At 35.0% G+C, this 16,938-nt stretch overlaps 3 protein-coding genes across 4 annotated transcripts; all 3 read right to left on the bottom strand.

Moving 5' to 3' along the window:
* Window positions 1–3,189: 3,189 nt before the first annotated feature.
* On the bottom strand, window positions 3,190–9,552 carry LOC132165631 (chaperonin CPN60-2, mitochondrial). Its single transcript, XM_059576272.2, has 18 exons — window positions 9,383–9,552; window positions 9,220–9,244; window positions 8,945–9,076; window positions 7,360–7,519; window positions 6,947–7,122; window positions 6,693–6,788; window positions 6,023–6,127; window positions 5,755–5,841; window positions 5,587–5,676; window positions 5,391–5,471; window positions 5,226–5,294; window positions 5,039–5,116; window positions 4,827–4,922; window positions 4,546–4,645; window positions 4,369–4,472; window positions 3,810–3,915; window positions 3,620–3,698; window positions 3,190–3,532 (listed from the first exon to the last, which is right to left on the bottom strand). Exons 1-18 carry the CDS (start codon window positions 9,418–9,420, stop codon window positions 3,424–3,426), a joined length of 1,731 nt encoding a protein of 576 aa, XP_059432255.2. The 5' UTR covers window positions 9,421–9,552; the 3' UTR covers window positions 3,190–3,423.
* A 2,346-nt stretch (window positions 9,553–11,898) lies between these two features.
* LOC132165832 (two-component response regulator 24-like) lies at window positions 11,899–12,972 on the bottom strand. Its single transcript, XM_059576512.1, has 2 exons — window positions 12,700–12,972; window positions 11,899–12,075 (listed from the first exon to the last, which is right to left on the bottom strand). The coding sequence occupies exons 1-2, from the start codon at window positions 12,970–12,972 to the stop codon at window positions 11,899–11,901; spliced, it is 450 nt and encodes a 149-aa protein (XP_059432495.1).
* A 1,891-nt stretch (window positions 12,973–14,863) lies between these two features.
* LOC132165630 (two-component response regulator 24-like) lies at window positions 14,864–16,719 on the bottom strand. Of its 2 annotated transcripts, none has more exons than XM_059576271.2 (3): window positions 16,668–16,719; window positions 15,330–15,641; window positions 14,864–15,214 (listed from the first exon to the last, which is right to left on the bottom strand). In XM_059576271.2, the coding sequence occupies exons 2-3, from the start codon at window positions 15,612–15,614 to the stop codon at window positions 15,044–15,046; spliced, it is 456 nt and encodes a 151-aa protein (XP_059432254.2). In that variant the 5' UTR covers window positions 15,615–15,641; window positions 16,668–16,719; the 3' UTR covers window positions 14,864–15,043. The 2 variants fall into 2 exon arrangements, with proteins under 2 accessions (XP_059432254.2, XP_088368104.1); XM_088511978.1 differs by having other exon boundaries at window positions 16,650–16,673.
* Window positions 16,720–16,938: the final 219 nt, after the last annotated feature.

Here is a 16,938-nt window from a genome sequence, read left to right on the forward strand (position 1 = left end):
TAAGGGCAACCCCTCTTCCCAATATGGGATTAGGGTGTTACAAACTCCATTAATCGTCAAACCCCTGACATCCTCGTTAGGGTTATGTCATGCAATGTTTACAGTACCACATAATGTGTTAGTAAATGGCTTTGATACCATTTGTAACGACAAAAAAAAAAAAAAAAAAAGTTAGTCGCATCTCCACTATCACCCCTATTGGAATAGTTCATTTGAAGCTTCCTTAGAATCACTTATAAAGTCTAATTTCACATAATAAGTAGTCAATGTGAGACTTAACACCCATAAGTATCGAAAAATAGTCAAACCGAAAATAATAGTCATATCAAAAATATTTTCGGTTTGACCAAAAAAGCTTCTTTAGTTTATAAAAATGTTTTTGTTTCTAAATTTCGTAAACTATTAATTTTTTCGAGTTTGAGTTTCTCATCGTCAAAACCGTCGGACCATTGTTATACCACCATTGGGCCACGGTTGGACCACCAACCATCAATCCATAGCCGAAAAACCACAATTCCACCACTGGACCACCCCTGGTCCACCGTTGAACCTCCGCTGGGCCACTCTTAGACCACCGTCGAGCCACCACTAGGCCTCCAATAGACCACCACTGGATCACCATCGGGACACCATCAACCATTGCCGGAATTCAAATTTTTAGGTTAATTATTTTATATTAAAATTTTTATGTTGTGAATAAAAATTGATTTTTATAGGTTCATATGATTGTGTGTGTGTGTGTGTGATTTTTCTTCAAAAATGATTTTCCTAAAAATATTTTCCAATAGAAAATATGTTACGTCAAAATAAACGGAGCCTAAAATCATCAACAAGAACCAATTGACAAGTGTAATAAATTTTGTGACAAATGATAGTTCCCGTTAATTAAATGAAGGAAAAAGTTTGAAGTAATACAATTTTTACCACGATCTCCTTGCAAATTGATACGGCAATTCACTTGACACTTACCATACTAGTCACAATCAAATTGAATCGTTTAATGCCTGATGTGATAAATGTTACGAAAAATTACAAATTGATCGACGTAACAATCTATGTGACACTTATCACTTCAGTCATAATTAAATCTAATTATTTAATGGCTAATGTGGTATTAACATAATGAAATTGTAGTACGCCTAACAACCTTTTAAATAAAAACGTATCACCGTAAATGGGAATATCATCTTCATTTTTAGTAAAACAAAAATGAATTCATGATTTCATATTATTATATTTAACGATGTAGATGATGCCAAATAATAAATATTTTAGCTGTCATTAAAAAAATTTAAATAATGTGCCAAAATTTATTAGAAGCAATATTATTAAATCTTAGCCATAAAATAGTTATTTTCATTTGAAGTCGTTGTCCGGTACAATGAGGAAACAACGTGCCATTAAAAGACGTGGCAAGTGCAAGCGTGCCATGTTGACTAGATTATCGACATTGTCACATTTGGGATACAAATGCCAAGGCTCGGGGGACCCTTATCTTCCATGTCATCCACTATTTTGCCTTTAATGAGGGGTGACCACGGACCAGGTGGCCTCAAACCCACATAATTTCGATTAATCAAACAACCTTATATGCCTACAAATCCCAACGTAAATGGATGCCATTCTTTACTCCCTTTTCATTTCTATTTAATTTTTCTTTTATTTTCTCCTTTAATAATGTGAAACTTGCCCGAATCTTTGTATATTTTGTATATTTTATTTTCTCCTTTAATAATGTTATCCCATTGTACTGTAATAGGATAACATATATGAGACTATGGGTAAGTTTCACTTGCTCGAACAAGTGTTTAGACAATTTAAACCGCATTTACTCGGACTGTTCGAACACTTGTCCAAGCAGATGGAACCTACCCCAGTTCTCCCATGAAATAACTTTATTGTCTTGCAATAGAACAACTCTACTATTGCTTCACCGACCCTAATCATTGGATGAAACATAAACAATCTCCGCTAGCCGTAAATGCTTACTTCAGAGTATGGCCTGTCACCAATAATTAAGTGGCCTAACTCTCTTATTTATTTAACTATTTAATATTTACTAATGTCACTCCACAAGAAACTTGATACAAATGCTTGAAACAAAAATCTCTTAGACAACCCCACACTCACATCACACACATGGAAAACTCCCCACTCTTTAGACAAGAGATGTCCCTATTTTAATATCATTTTTGCATGTCAGTCCCTTTAATTGAATATTGTAAATAAAACTAAACAGAATATCTATAAACAAAAGTAGAAAGATGTAACCTTAAAATAAATATATATAAAATCTGTTATTGTAAATGGCATCTTTCACTTTCAAATCAAGTGTCCGATACTGATATCGAGATCCCCATCAAATCCAAAAGCTTAACGAAGGAAAATGTTTAGGATTTCAAAACTTTTTTATTATAATTCTTTACAAATTCAAGTGTCATGTAGATTGTACCGTGACCCTTTATATTTTAATAGTTAACGTAATAAGTGTGATATAAACTATCACGTAATAGTCCATATTTTTTTTATTATTGATGTGGTAAATATTACGCTAATTTAAATAAAATTTATAATACATTTAGCACCACTAAAAATCCCGACACTCACATGTAGGTCCAAGTTCCCCACTAATACATCAGCACGTAATCATAAACACATGATGGAACATATTATTAATATTAAAACACAAAAACATTGTAATTTCTATAAACAGAAATCCTATGTAGTGGTTGAATTGACAATGATGCCATATTAAATTATAAAGAAAATATGATAAAAAGTCGAAGTGAAAAAAAAAAAAAAAGTTGATATCAAGGAATAATAATTATATAAAAGTCTGCAAAAGAAGGAAGTCAACATTCTTAAAAACAAAGATACTATCATTGTGTTTACGTGTCCAACTTTCTGAATAGATGTGTTTGATTAAAACTATGCCTTTCCTATATGCAGAGACTCAGAGAGACAGTTACATCGTATTTTTACTCTTATGTCGGCCACCATGTAATTAATTAGTATACTTTTCTCTAATTTAGCCTGTTTAATTGAAATGTGTATAAAATATATTTTCCACAATATCCATTTTAGAATGGTGATTTTGGGCCTCAAAATATCACCTTTTCTTTTGGTTTTAAGCTTATTACAGATCTGTGTAATGAAGTAAACACACCATTTGGAAGAGTCCACAAGGAATTGGGCCTTGGAGGTGGGAGCATTCTTGAAATGACTTTGATGAATTGGGATTTAGTTGAAGTTGAATCTGCTATTGCTACATTTCAACACATTATTGGCAAAAAGAAAAAGGGCTATCTATGCTATTGACTGCATCAAAATTCAAGAGGTGGGGGGTCCAACCAGCCTAAATAAATAATTAGCTATGTAGCAAATCTCATGTTTGTGGCATCAGCTACTTGCTGGGTGAGAGTTTCAATAGCCGAAGCCACCGCCCATTCCGCCGCCCATAGCTGGGGTTTCCTTCTCATCCTTGGGAAGCTCGGTGATAACTGCCTCGGTTGTCGTCAACAGTGACGATACGCTACATAGAATGTAGTTGAAGAATGATGAATAATAAGTAAATGGAAAGAATAAAATTAGATTATCTTAATGAGGATCTGTGAATTACCTAGCAGCATCAACCAAGGCTGTCCTAATGACTTTCACAGGATCAATAATTCCTGACTCTATCATATTTACATATTCACCTGATACAAGCAAAGAAGGAAGAAATGCTCAAGCAAACTAACGCATCACAGGATTTATGAATCAAACAACCCTAATTGCTTTCGTTTATTTGTGGGAAAAAGAAGACAAACCTCTAGCTGCATCATATCCTTGATCAGGATCGTTTTGCTCCAACAGCTTGCCAACAACAACTGCCCCCTCAACTCCAGCATTAGAAGCAATTGTGTATACAGGCATCTACAGCCAAATGTAGGCGGAAAACATTAAAAACAGATCTTCAAGCAGAATCACAAACTTTCAGGCAATTCCTAGAACTAAAATATAACTGCATGTGTCATTCTGCAAAGAATACACGAGGCACAGACCCTGTATCCGATATAATTGGTCAGGCCTTCATCTAAACTAGCTATATAATAATCAAAAGACCCTAAACTCAGTTTCTAAATTATTCTAGTTATTGACAACAACGCTACAATGTCAGTAATTTCTGCCCACAAACAAAAGGACTCACATAACTTCTCCGCATATCTTTGTAAAATCTCACTTTCAAAAGATATTTATCCCGAAAGACGAAGTTTCATAAAGCTTGAAGCACATTTCTCTGAGGTTAGAGAAAAGATTTCAAGATTCTGCATCGGATCTTGAACCCCATAAGGTGAACAATTATATAAGAGAACAAAAGGTTGATACCTTAAGAGCATTCTTAATAATCTGTACGCCAATCTTTTGGTCAAAGTTTGCTGTTTCCAACTTGTCCAGCTCCTTTGAGGCATAGAGAAGTGCAACACCGCCACCTGCACAGAAAAAAACTCTTGATTTACAATTTAATGGCCTGAGTCAAAAATACACTCTGGAAAACTAGTTTACCAGGTACAATCCCTTCCTCTACAGCAGCCTTGGTGGCATTTAGAGCATCAGTTACTCTATCCTTCTTCTCACTAACTTCTGTTTCGCTAGCTCCTCCAATCTACAAAGAAGCAATCTTGTTAGTACTATGTTTCAAGAGGCTGTGTCCCAATATTGTGCAAATGGAAATAATGAAAAGCTTGCAAGATGTTCCAAGTTAAATAACATTCTAATTTCTAGGCCAACAAGAAGGAAAAAAAAAATGAAAAACTGCAATACATATATTCAAAATGAAAGCTGACCTTTAAAACAGCAACACCGCCAGAAAGCTTTGCAAGCCGTTCCTCTAACTTTTCCTTGTCATAATCGGAAGTGCTCAATTCAATCGAGGATCTCAGCTGTCACAAAAATCCGTAGGTCAGGAATCAAGTAATATAAAAACAAAACGCAAACCCAAAAAAAAATGTAAAAAAGAAAACGAAGTTAAGGACTGCAAAAACAGAGCAACATAAACCTGTTCACATCTTTCTGTGATGGCTTTCTTGTCGCCAGCTCCATCAAGAATGACAGTATCATCCTTTGATACCGTAACCTAAATTGCAGCCCACAAAAGTTCACCATATAGCAAATGTGAAGCCAATATTTCTCTCTTTCAACATAACAAGTTTAAGTATGCAAAAGGAGTCAGAAATATATCTCACCTTTTTGCATGAACCAAACACTTCTGGTCCCACCTTTTCAAGGTTGAGACCAAGCTCTTCAGTTATTATCTATAATTTAATGCAAGGAAAAAAAAATTAGTATTTCATGCATTACACATTAGTGCAAAGTCTTAATAGAAAAACAAAATTACCACTTGAACTTACCTCGCCTCCTGTGAGAGTGGCAAGGTCCTGCAGACCAGCCTTCCTGTTTTCACCAAACCCAGGGGCTTTAATGGCGCAAACCTTCAAGAATCCATGAGCCATCAATAGTATAATTTAATATGCTACCTTGATACCAACAGTCAATAATTATCTTATTCTGGCAAAAAATTTGTAGATGATAAAAAATAAGAAATACCTTGATTCCAGCGCGAAGCTTGTTCAAAACAAGAGTAGCTAGCACGTCACTTTCCACATCTTCAGCAATAATCAATAAGGGCCTTTGTGTCTGAGAAACCATAAGTCAGTCAATCAAACATAGACAGATAGACTCTGCCTTTCATTATCTCCTGAATTAATCACTTACCTTCAAGGCCAACTCCAATACTTTAACTATAGCATTTAAGTTTGAGATTTTCTTTTCATGGATCAAAATGATTGGATCTTCTAGCTCCTGCCAAAATAACAAAGCAATGCTGCTAAGACCCATAATGAAGCAGTTCATACAAAATAATACCCAATAATCCAAGATGATTTACATTGACAGGCGGCCTATTGAACGACCACCAAACAGAGGTCAAGTGCATAATATAATAAGAAAAAGGGTTTGTAAGCAATAAAAGATAAATGCTTACACATTTTTGATTCTTCTGATTAGTGATGAAATAAGGGGAAATATAACCCCTATCCAGCTTCATTCCCTCAACAACCTCCAATTCGTTATACAAGGTCTTTCCGTCCTGCAATGATAACCGGGAAACAAATCTCAAATATAGCATAGATACCAATGGGAAGGGTGAGGGTGAAGTGCAGAGCTTATAGAAGAAACCAAGTGCAAAGGCCTAATGCAAACCGAAAGGAATATATAACAATATCACTAATGCAAAGAGCATATCACAGTCCCCTTGAGGAAAAGTTTCTGCATTTATCTCATGACAAAAATGGGTAATATACTCGACATGGAAATTTACAGCAGATATTTGTAAAGCATCTAAATGCTCATGCCATAATGATAAAGTACAATGCTACTTGAATAGAAAGAAAACAAAGAAACAAACTGCACCAAGCCAAAATCAAAACTTATCCACTTCACTTGGAATACTAAGAACTATATCATATCCTAATTCATGAGGGCAGAACAGATTCTGCCTCATCAGCAAGTAAACAACACATGCTGGTCAACTTAGCTTAAAGGATATAAAGTAACAAATAGAAATATTAAGCTTTTGAGCCACTTGATGTTCCCAATAATTTATGAAAACAAAGCAATATAAGTTAAGATCAAGAATCCAATAAGCAACTTACAGAGATAGTAATAACACCCTCTTTGCCAACTTTCTCCATGGCATTGGCTATTAGCTGACCAATCTCTCTATCTCCATTAGCTGATATTGTTCCAACCTTTATAGGGGAAAAAAATGTCATATTAGTTTCCATTTGATTTTCTAACATTAAATCGTTTCACAATCCACACACATAAACATGTAGATATATTCAGTATATATTTACATTACTGAGCCCTTTCATTTTGAGACAAGATAAAACTCAGTGAAGCTAACCTGCGCTATTTCTTCAGATGTCTTAATCATCCGTGCCCTACTCTTCAAGTTTGTCACAACAGAGTCAACTGCCATTGAAATTCCACGTCTTAGGTCCATGGCATTCATTCCAGCTGCCACTGACTTGCATCCTTCAGCAAATATCGCACGAGTGAGAACTGTCGCACAAGTGGTGCCTGTCAACATGCATAACGGGCTTCATATTAGTAACTGTACGCGCACCTCCAAAAGTTTCCATCATTATAAATAAGTATACGTGAAACTTATTCCGTCTTCCCAAATCATGCTATGTTTTTCCTTATAAAGATACATAACAATACCAAAGAACATTATTCCAAGTAATACACATATATGGTCCTATTATCTCCTAAAATAATCGATGAATCTTTTAACTTAAGGCATGAGACACTCACCATCGCCTGCAACATCATTTGTAGCATTTGCAACTTGTTTTACAAGACTAGCACCAATGTTTTTGACTCTGTCTTGGAATTCCACACTCTTTGCTACAGTAACCCCATCTTTCGTCACTTTAGGGGCTCCAAAACTTTGTTCTAGAACAACGTTGCGACCCTATGAAAAAACAAGCACCAAAACCAACAAGTAAGACAACCATCCAAACACTATCCAATTGTAAGAAGGCACTGAAAATTGAAGCGAGAAAAAAATTAGCTACATTTACAAATTCAATAATGTGAAAATACCAAAATTTAAGAGAAGAGAACAAAAAAAAAAATAGAAATCTAATATTGGAAACTTCTCACATAAAAGATGAAGCAAAGAAAGAAATAGAAGCTCAGCAGCTTTCCAACATGTTATAACATTTACCAAGTGAAAGTTTCCCGAATACTGCTTCCTACACCTACGAATGGTTAAACCACATTAGGTCCAAATGACTGCCCAACAGCATGAATTTATTGGAAACTAATATAATACTTTGAAATAGCCATTGAACTGATGGTGTGGCACGTAACTAGTTGGTTCTTATTCAGAGGAGAAAGAACTTTACTAAAAATTAGCTGCAACAGAGATATATGCTGGGGTTTGCAGACATGAACAAGGGTTTTTCGCCCTGATACAACCCTGGTGTGCCACAGACAGGGACGCCTAAAAATCCAGACAATTACATTTTGATGTCAGTTTATTTGTGCACGTATTGGAAAGCACAACTATTTACCTATTAGGAAAAGCGTGTTTAGAAAGCAACATACAGGCTGGCAGCCAATTGTCAAACCAATAGTATAACCAAACCAGTCAAGCCTAGACATGTTTACAACAAGAGGATTTAACACGTATTAAACAATAAACAGTATGAAGTTGGAGCTATAACAAACAATGCTGCTACATGTGGTATTTTCATTTTGTTGACTTATAATTATTAAAGATGAAAACAATTACTCAATTTCCATTTTTACTGAGATAATAAAACTGGATATAGGCTATTTTGATTCGACCTGAATAGCTGCCATTTGCCAGATGTCAAAAAATTCTTCATAAGATAATTGGATATGAAAAGAGCTAGAAGATGAGGAGCCATAGACACGCAAAATATAAAGAACATCATGCAAAATTCCAAAATCATATGAATGCCAGCTTCAACCTATATACTTCAATTATCAAGGGCCCCCAAGATCCTTATCAATTCAAATAGTCCATAACAATAGACTATACTACCCAGCCACATCCTCAACTCACAGTTCTTTAACCATATGGTACCTTGTGTTCCGTTTCGTAGAGGTAATCTTAAGGCAATAATATTCATACCCACTTCACATAATTCTTTGAAGTTTCAATCTTGTTTCGCATAATACGACAATGGCACACTACCCCAACCTACAATTCCAAATAACATTCTATTGTGTTTTTACTACTTGACCAATTTTATGTATTTGCCCTCAAGACCTTGATACTGAAAACAATTACATTACCACAGAAATCAAAATGATCATTAAAAAAGAAGAATATAATTAGTGGATCAAGAAAGATAAAGCAACTCACTTTCGGCCCCATTGTCACTTTAACTGCATCAGCAAGCTCTTCAACACCCCTAAGAATCAATGCACGTGCGTCGACACCGAATTTAATGTCTTTCGCTGCATAGTTTCGGCTCCAACTCGATCCACTGCCAATCTAACACCCCCCCCAATATACAAACAAAGCACATTCAAATTCACATTAAAAAAATTTATTTAAAAAAAGCACGTAATAACACAATCAAACATTTTAATTATTAAAAAAAATGAAGATGAAGATGAAGAAGAAGATAAGCTCACCTTATTGTTAATGTTCTTAGCCAACCTGCAAACCAGAAGAACCAGAAACAACAAAAACAAAAACAAAAAGAAAACAGAGATAAATAAGATTGACCCAGAGGATTAAAAAAATTGAAATTTGTCAGTCATTGGAGTTCTAGATGGAGAGAGAGAGTTTGAATACCTAGCTTTGGAGGCAAGGCCACTGGCAAAGCGGTACATGGTTAAAGGTTTGCAGAGTAGACTGGTCCTGAAAGAGAAAATGCAAGTGGAGAGAGACAGACAGACAGACAGTGAACTATAAATCGGGGAGCAGAGAAGGGTCTAGAAGAAGAAGAAGAAGAAGGAGGGGTTTGCGCTAGGGTTTAGGGTTTTGATTGCGTGGGGGCTAAAGGAATTCCATCCAAACGACACGGATTCTGCGTTTCGACCTTTGGGTTCGATATTGGGCCTTTCGGTACAGATTTGGGCTTTCTTTAGTTAATGGCTTTATATTTGTCACCTATGCAGTATGCACTATTTTTTCATAGAATTTTTTTTTTTTTTTTTTTTGTCAATTATTATTTCATGGAATTGATAAAAAGTCTGAGCCAAGTTTTCTTTCAGTATATTAAATTGATATTTATTTAAAATATATGTAATAATTATTTTCCTTATTAATTACATGCATTTTTAGAAATATTTCAATTTAATAAACTAAATTTGAAGAAATTTCTTAACTCAGTTTACAAGAAAACTTTGATCTAAAATTTTTGGTTGAAATTATACTTTCACTCCAAAATTTTCAATGATTTATATGAATTTCATAAACAAAAGTGCTCTTTTTTATTTTTCGTCAATGTATAAATATGTCAGTGTGAATAGATAGGTGGGTTTGGGGGGGGGGGGGGGGGGGAGAGAGACGAGAGGCAGCCTATTTTACCGAGTAATTATAGAAGTCACTCATTTGTCATTTTAAGAATGAAGTGTTTTTTAAATTATTATTTGATTAAAATTCAATAATGATTAATCACATGACCAATGGTAATTTTAGAAGTCACTTTATTTTGTTTTTATATAATGTACCGTTTCAAGCTTTTAATAAACGATGTAAATTGTTTTTTTTTTTTTTTGGGGGGGGGGGGAGGAGTGGGTTTTAGTGTTTATCCCTCCAGCCAGAAACTTTGTGTTGAAGTTATCCTCATGAAGCAGCTTTCTTGGATTTGTCGAAGAAAATAGGGAGCCCTAGGTATTTGGATATCTTAGAGGGGTTCTTTTGAAAGGCAACAGGTCCAGAACAGCATCTATGGAGGAGTTGCTTGAGTTCCTACTGCAATGAACAATTGTAGACTTTCTTGAGCTAAAACCTCTTCTTTATCACGTGTACTAAGACCAGGTACAGTTGATCTACTGGACGTTTTTGTGTTAGCAAGTTGAAAATATTCCTATTCCAAAAAAATGTCACTATCTGATTAGACCATCCACAGCTAAACCATGGGCTTTTTGTGTTGGCAAAATCCCTTGGTTACATAGCATGAAGTAAGCAAATGCTTGATAGAATAGACAGGTTCCCTAGCTTTCTTGTATTAGCAGATGGACAATTGATGCTTTACAAAGTATATTGTATCTTTTTATAGGTAAGTTATGTAAAGATTCACTGGATTTTGAATTTAACCTCATCTTTCATTATGTTCTAATCGGGGCAAGTATTAGTACTTGAAGGATTGGGTTTTTTAAAATAACTCGAATCGGTTGGGGCTTAGAATTTGTGTCTGTGAAGGAAACCCTTTTTCACTTTTTTTTTTTTTTTTTCTATCTACTGAATCTTCACAGTTTCTTTGGAAACTTGTCAAGACTTAAGTTTTTTGGGGTTTTCTTATTCTAAATGGTTTTATCCATCATTGAGCGCCGCAGCTTTAATCGGCTGCATTCGCTAGTGCCTTTCTCTTTGATGGCCTCTTACCAGTTCATTAAGGTGTTAGAAATCTGTCTGGTTTGGGTTTCCAAATTAGCTTGTAATTTGTTTCTCTCTTGTAATCTCTTTTGATTGAATGAATGTTATTATACCAAAAAAAAAAAAAAAAAAAAAAAAGAACTGGTATCCAATATTGGCATATAGTTGTAGCTTTTTATCCAGCAACTTGACCCTAGCTTTGTGTACAAACTTGTAAACCAAAGTGACCCACTTGGCATTACACAACTTGGAAGCTTTCTATTAGATCAACTAAGCTAGTGGGCATTTTCTTTTGATAAGTAATTTTTCACTCCAAGGGGGTGCGGGAAATAAGAGATTTGACATAATCATGACTTCTGTGGTCCTAATCAATTGAGTTATCTCTTAAAGTCATTTGACAGGCATTTTCAAGGAATATAGTCGTATAATAATATAATATACGACTAGGAGCCTTTTAGGGTCTCCTCTTCACAAGGAGTACAGTGCATCTCAAGTCAAGAGACCGATTATTTTCCAACACAGCATAGAAGAATCTAAACTTTATTGAACTCACTATCCCTTTTCTCCACAACCCAAAAGAAAGAATAAAATCTTTAACCCTTGGGATTCCATACTGCTTTTTCTCTTCAGAAATTATTCACTGCAATGCTAGGAAATAGACCATACTATGAATTAATTTATAAGAAAATGCAAAGTGTCTCCTATATATTATTCAAAGATTTTTAAGCTAGGGGGGGAGACATATGTTGCTAGCTTTCCTTTGTAGTTCAACCATCTTTTTTGACCTTATGGAGGATTGAAGCAAGCTTAGTGGTAGTCAAAGGCTTCTCTTGATAGTCATCCAGGCCTGCTTCTATGAACTCTTGTTTTTCTTTCTCTGTTGAGCGTGCCGATACACCCGCAATCAAACTACGAATTCCCATGGTGCGGAGTTTCCTCGTTGCCTATCATTACAGTAATTAAGGAAACAAATTATCAGTAATAATAAAAGTAACAACTTAATTGGTAGGATATATATAATGAGAAATACTATTTTTCTCCTGTCCAACTCCGGTCCAAGATCTATCTATATTTTTTTCAAGAGACATGCTATGGGTTCTCTCCATTGGTCTTCCCCTGTCCAACTCTTGCAAATCCACCATTAGATTTGTGGGCTATCCGCCTGTCCCACAAATTTAATGATGAATTTGCAAGAATTGGACAAAGATAACCAATAAGAAAGAAAAATAATCATTTCTCTTTTTTCAAATCTACTTTGAATCAGGGCGGAACTACATGAGGGTTTCGGCCCCACAAACTCCCATGTTTTTCCAAAATTTTTAAAAGATTTCCTTAATTTTTTTTTTTTAAAAAAATAGAATATGCCCTCTCAATTTTTTTTATTTTGTACTTCCCCTCCCCCCCAAACTATGATTGCTAGTTCTGCCCCTGCATTAAATCAATGAAATCCACATATCCAATGCTTAGGTATATATATATATATATATATATAGAGAGAGAGAGAGAGAGAGAGAGAGAGAGGGGCAAAACATCATGATTTGAATAATTTTCTGCATTAGTGAGCATACCTCAATCCCATTCATGACAGGCATATCCATGTCCATCAAAATGAGGTCAAAGTTTTTTCCTGAACAATGGACATCAACAGCTTCTTTGCCATTCCCGACCACCTGGTTTTGTATGCCTAGATTGTCCAAGAGTCTGTGGTGAATCGTTTGATTGAGAGTGTTATCATCCACAACAAGAGCAGTTATCTTAGATGATAGCTCCAGCAGTGCAGGAGGCCCAGCTTTAACGCTATTTAGAAGTCCATCTTTCATCCCATTTTTACTCTTCAACATGTTTTCTCTCCTTCCCTCCCAAGTCTATCCACTTAACGTGTTTTCCTACAACGCACAACAAACAATATTGATGAATCAGAGACAGAACGATGATAGGAGAAACGAAAGAAAACAAACTCTTGAAAACAGGGACATTAGGATCGAAGATTGGCAGTAGCTGATTACTCTTAAATCATGTTAAATCACTGCTTGGTCCCATGCAAAATGAAGAATATAATAACAATATTGTAACATTCATTTTATGTCTAGTAAAATGAACATTTGCATTTTCTTGAGTTAACTAGGAAGGTTAACAAGATCTAAATGGCATTGCATCCAAGTGCATGCAACTATACATATATAGTAGTATGATTCTGATTTCTGATATATATATATATATAAACAGAAAATTAAGATAAATACTAGCTACATAAAAGCATCACATGATCAGTAATGATCTTCAGAGACAAAGGTTGGTACCTTGAGATGCAAGAGTGAGAGTGGCCTAGATGAATATAATTGCTAGCAGTGAGCAACAATTCTCCAAAAGCAATGTTGTAAGAATAATATTGTTAGATGGTGGGGAAGATATATATATATATATATATATATATATATATATATATATATATATATATATATATAATTGATGTCCTTCACATGCATGACAGTAGTACGGTTCTGGTGTACAAGGCTGCAGCAAAAAAAAAGGAGAGTCTAGATAGTGAGAGATATGAGGAGAATCACTTGGATTATGTTAAAATTCACAGAATCCACCAATGTGATTTTATTTCCTTAAATGGGGGGCTATCCATGAAAAAGGGTGCTACTAGGGGCACCTCTTTTCATTAGAAAGTGACAAGAAAAGTTGCGACTTTGCAGGAAAAAGGAGAAAAGAACATCCAGCTTCAGACATTTTCATAATTTCAATTACTAGCATGGCATTTAGATCTTCTAACTGAACTTTAAAATAGTAGAAACAAAAAACCAGATATCATATGATCCTACACGATCCACAATTTCGTTTGTTTCCAAGTTTATGACCCATGTTATAAGGACATTATTAATTGTAGCTTCTTAATTAAGTGGTGATTTTGCACACAATCTAGTGCAATTAATTTTTAAACCATATAGAAAATAAACATAATTTACAATATTCAAACGACTCAAAAGAGTTTATGAGTGTTGAAACATGCAGAGAAAGAGAAAATATAATGAGAGAGCTAGTGGCAGCAGACTCTGGAAGCTTTGCTATCTCAATTTTTTTTTTTTAAATGATGTCGGTTTTACGTACACCACATCCTGACCGAAGGTAGTCTCGTATGATTATTATATACCAACATTTTTTTAACTGTTATTTATGATTTTAATTCTGCCACTCAAATATCAAAAGCTCGAAATTCAGTTCTATCTAATTAGAATGCTCTCATATATATGATATAATATATATATTAGCAAATCTTAGATGTTTCTTTTTGTTTTACGCCCCGGCCCTTTGTATTTACTATTAGCTTTGTTAATTTATGAGACCACTTGATGATCAGTAGCCCTTCTTTGATGGGTTAGGGTGACGAAGATAACTACAATCGTTTTGAACTCAACTTTGTGAGAGATTAACCGGTACTCAGGTAGATGGATAAAGTTTTTCTTTCAAATTAGGTTAGAAAAAATTTCTCAAATTCGATTAGTCTATTAAATTGGTATATGTTCTTAAAGCTCGTGATTCTTCTATGCATTTCACATGCTCTTTTAATCATAATCACAATCTCTAAAGATAGACGTTAGATTAATATATTGAGTTCGAAGAATTTCTCCCAACCCGACGTGACGGCAAACTAGCCTGTTTTCCTTTTTAAATTAATATACACATCTAAAAAGAAGCAAGGCAAGGACAAGAACACAGTTTTAAGGGACAAACATCTTTACTAGTTTTAATTTGTTGCCAATTAATTTGCCACTAATACTACAATTGTACCTCAATTGTGCATGACAAATGACAACATTATTAGCTCAAAAGAACAGCGAAGGAAAACATTACAAGGAAATTAACTTAGAATGGTCCTCTAGTTTGGAAGGCTTGATATTGACGGATCTAGTTGTCCAGCTCCCTTAGCATGGGGACCAACCAATTGGGTGATAGTGGCTTTTCCTTGAAGTCGTCAACTCCAGCAGCAACAAATTCTTCTTCATCTCCTTCAAAATACAATGCAAAAAGACCTATAATCTTGCTTTCAACGCCCATCTCACGCATCTTCCTAGCAGTCTAACACATGACATAATAAGGAAGACCACATTAATTATCTTTTTTTGGTTTAATATTCATGGAAGGCAAATGGGAAAGAAAAGTAATATAAAGATATAAATATATAAATATATACCTCAGGCCCAGTCATGGAAGGCAGAAACCTGTCAATGACAATGATATCAAAAGTTGCTCCAGAAGCAACGAGCTCCACTGCAGCCTCCCCAGTCTCCACAGCTTGTGTTTCCACACCACACAAACCCATAATTCCCTTCTCCACAATTCGACACAATTCTTCATTATCCACCACAAGCCCTCTCAGCTTCTTCTTCCAGCTCGGATACTGATACCCTTTGTTCATCTTGTTATTCCCCTCAGATGATTCAATTGCAGGTACCATTCCTTCAATTGCTGGTGCCATTCCTTCTTAAATTCCAATTAATAACCTCTGCACAAGAAGAAGGTAGCCATGAACAAATTAATTGATGAGCTAATTTAGACGTTAAGGGAAATCAAGCAGTAGCCTCTATATATAACCAAGTGATGTATATTATACAGAAGACAAAAATTACAAATCTCCTCCACACCTTTTTTTTTTCTTCCTGATCAACAAACTGAAGAGCTTCATTTTACATAAAAATACTTCACAAGCACATGCAATTATTAGCTATATGTAAAACTTGTAGCTAATTAGTAAAATATGGGCAAAAGCTCTTTTTGGGTTATTACTTATTTTGCTTTGATATTTGATTCCCTAAAATTCGTTATAGAGAAGATAGGTTTGAGACCCAAATGCTCAGGGTTGCCTGAGGTTTGGGGCCCACTTGTCCTCTTTGTCGAGTTGCTTGATTTGCGTGTAATTCGAACAACAAATTTTAGAGATTTCAATCCTAATATTTTTGGATATATCAAGCTTGAAACCCACACCCTTATATACAAGATTTCAAATTTAGGATTAATCTTTCTATCCATAAGCCCTGTCTATCACCACCACCAAGGGTGGTGATCTAGTGGCACATGGCATACTCTCAAGTGGTTTGGTAGGTGGTAGGTCTTGGGGTTGAATCAGATTATTTACACGCCACTAACTAGATGTTCATTAGTGCCTTCGAAAGGATGGGTTAGCTTATGTTGAACCGATTTAAGGGAGTGCTTGTGGTCTCCCTGTCTATCCCACTCATGTTAATTCACAACAAGTAAGTACTACTATAATCATGGCTAGGTAAAAAAGCCACTATGGTTGCTTCGTCCTACCTTATTAATTTGTTCAAAAAAAGAAAAAGAAAACTAGATATGCAAGAACTTTATGATATAAAAGTGTTGAAAACTACTGTCTACCTGCATTTCTATATATGTAGTGAGGAAACAACAGTATTAGAATTCAAATATAAGAGAGGAAAAAAAAAAACCCAAGAACAACACAATTATAAGGCTTTAGAAGGACAAAGCTATGTACTGAATGGGACTTAATTACCACCAAAGTCTTAAAAGTTTGATACTAATAGCAATGCAAGTGCCCGTAAATTAGCTTATATATATATATATATATATATATGAAGCAGGGCTGGCATTTTTCTCCTTCCTTCTCCTACCAAGAAAGTGCCAAAAACCCGAGATACGCGGCGAAGTAATTGTAGCATTTAAAACACGATTTAGGTAATCCAGTAGCCAGATTTCTTCTTTTTCAAGGTAATATCTGAGATTTTCTGGCATCTGTGCCGTTTTATTTTTTTTTAATAAATAAG

Source organism: Corylus avellana, chromosome 11 (genome assembly GCF_965113065.1).
Source record: "Corylus avellana chromosome 11, dhCorAvel1.hap1.2, whole genome shotgun sequence".
NCBI lineage: Eukaryota > Viridiplantae > Streptophyta > Magnoliopsida > Fagales > Betulaceae > Corylus > Corylus avellana.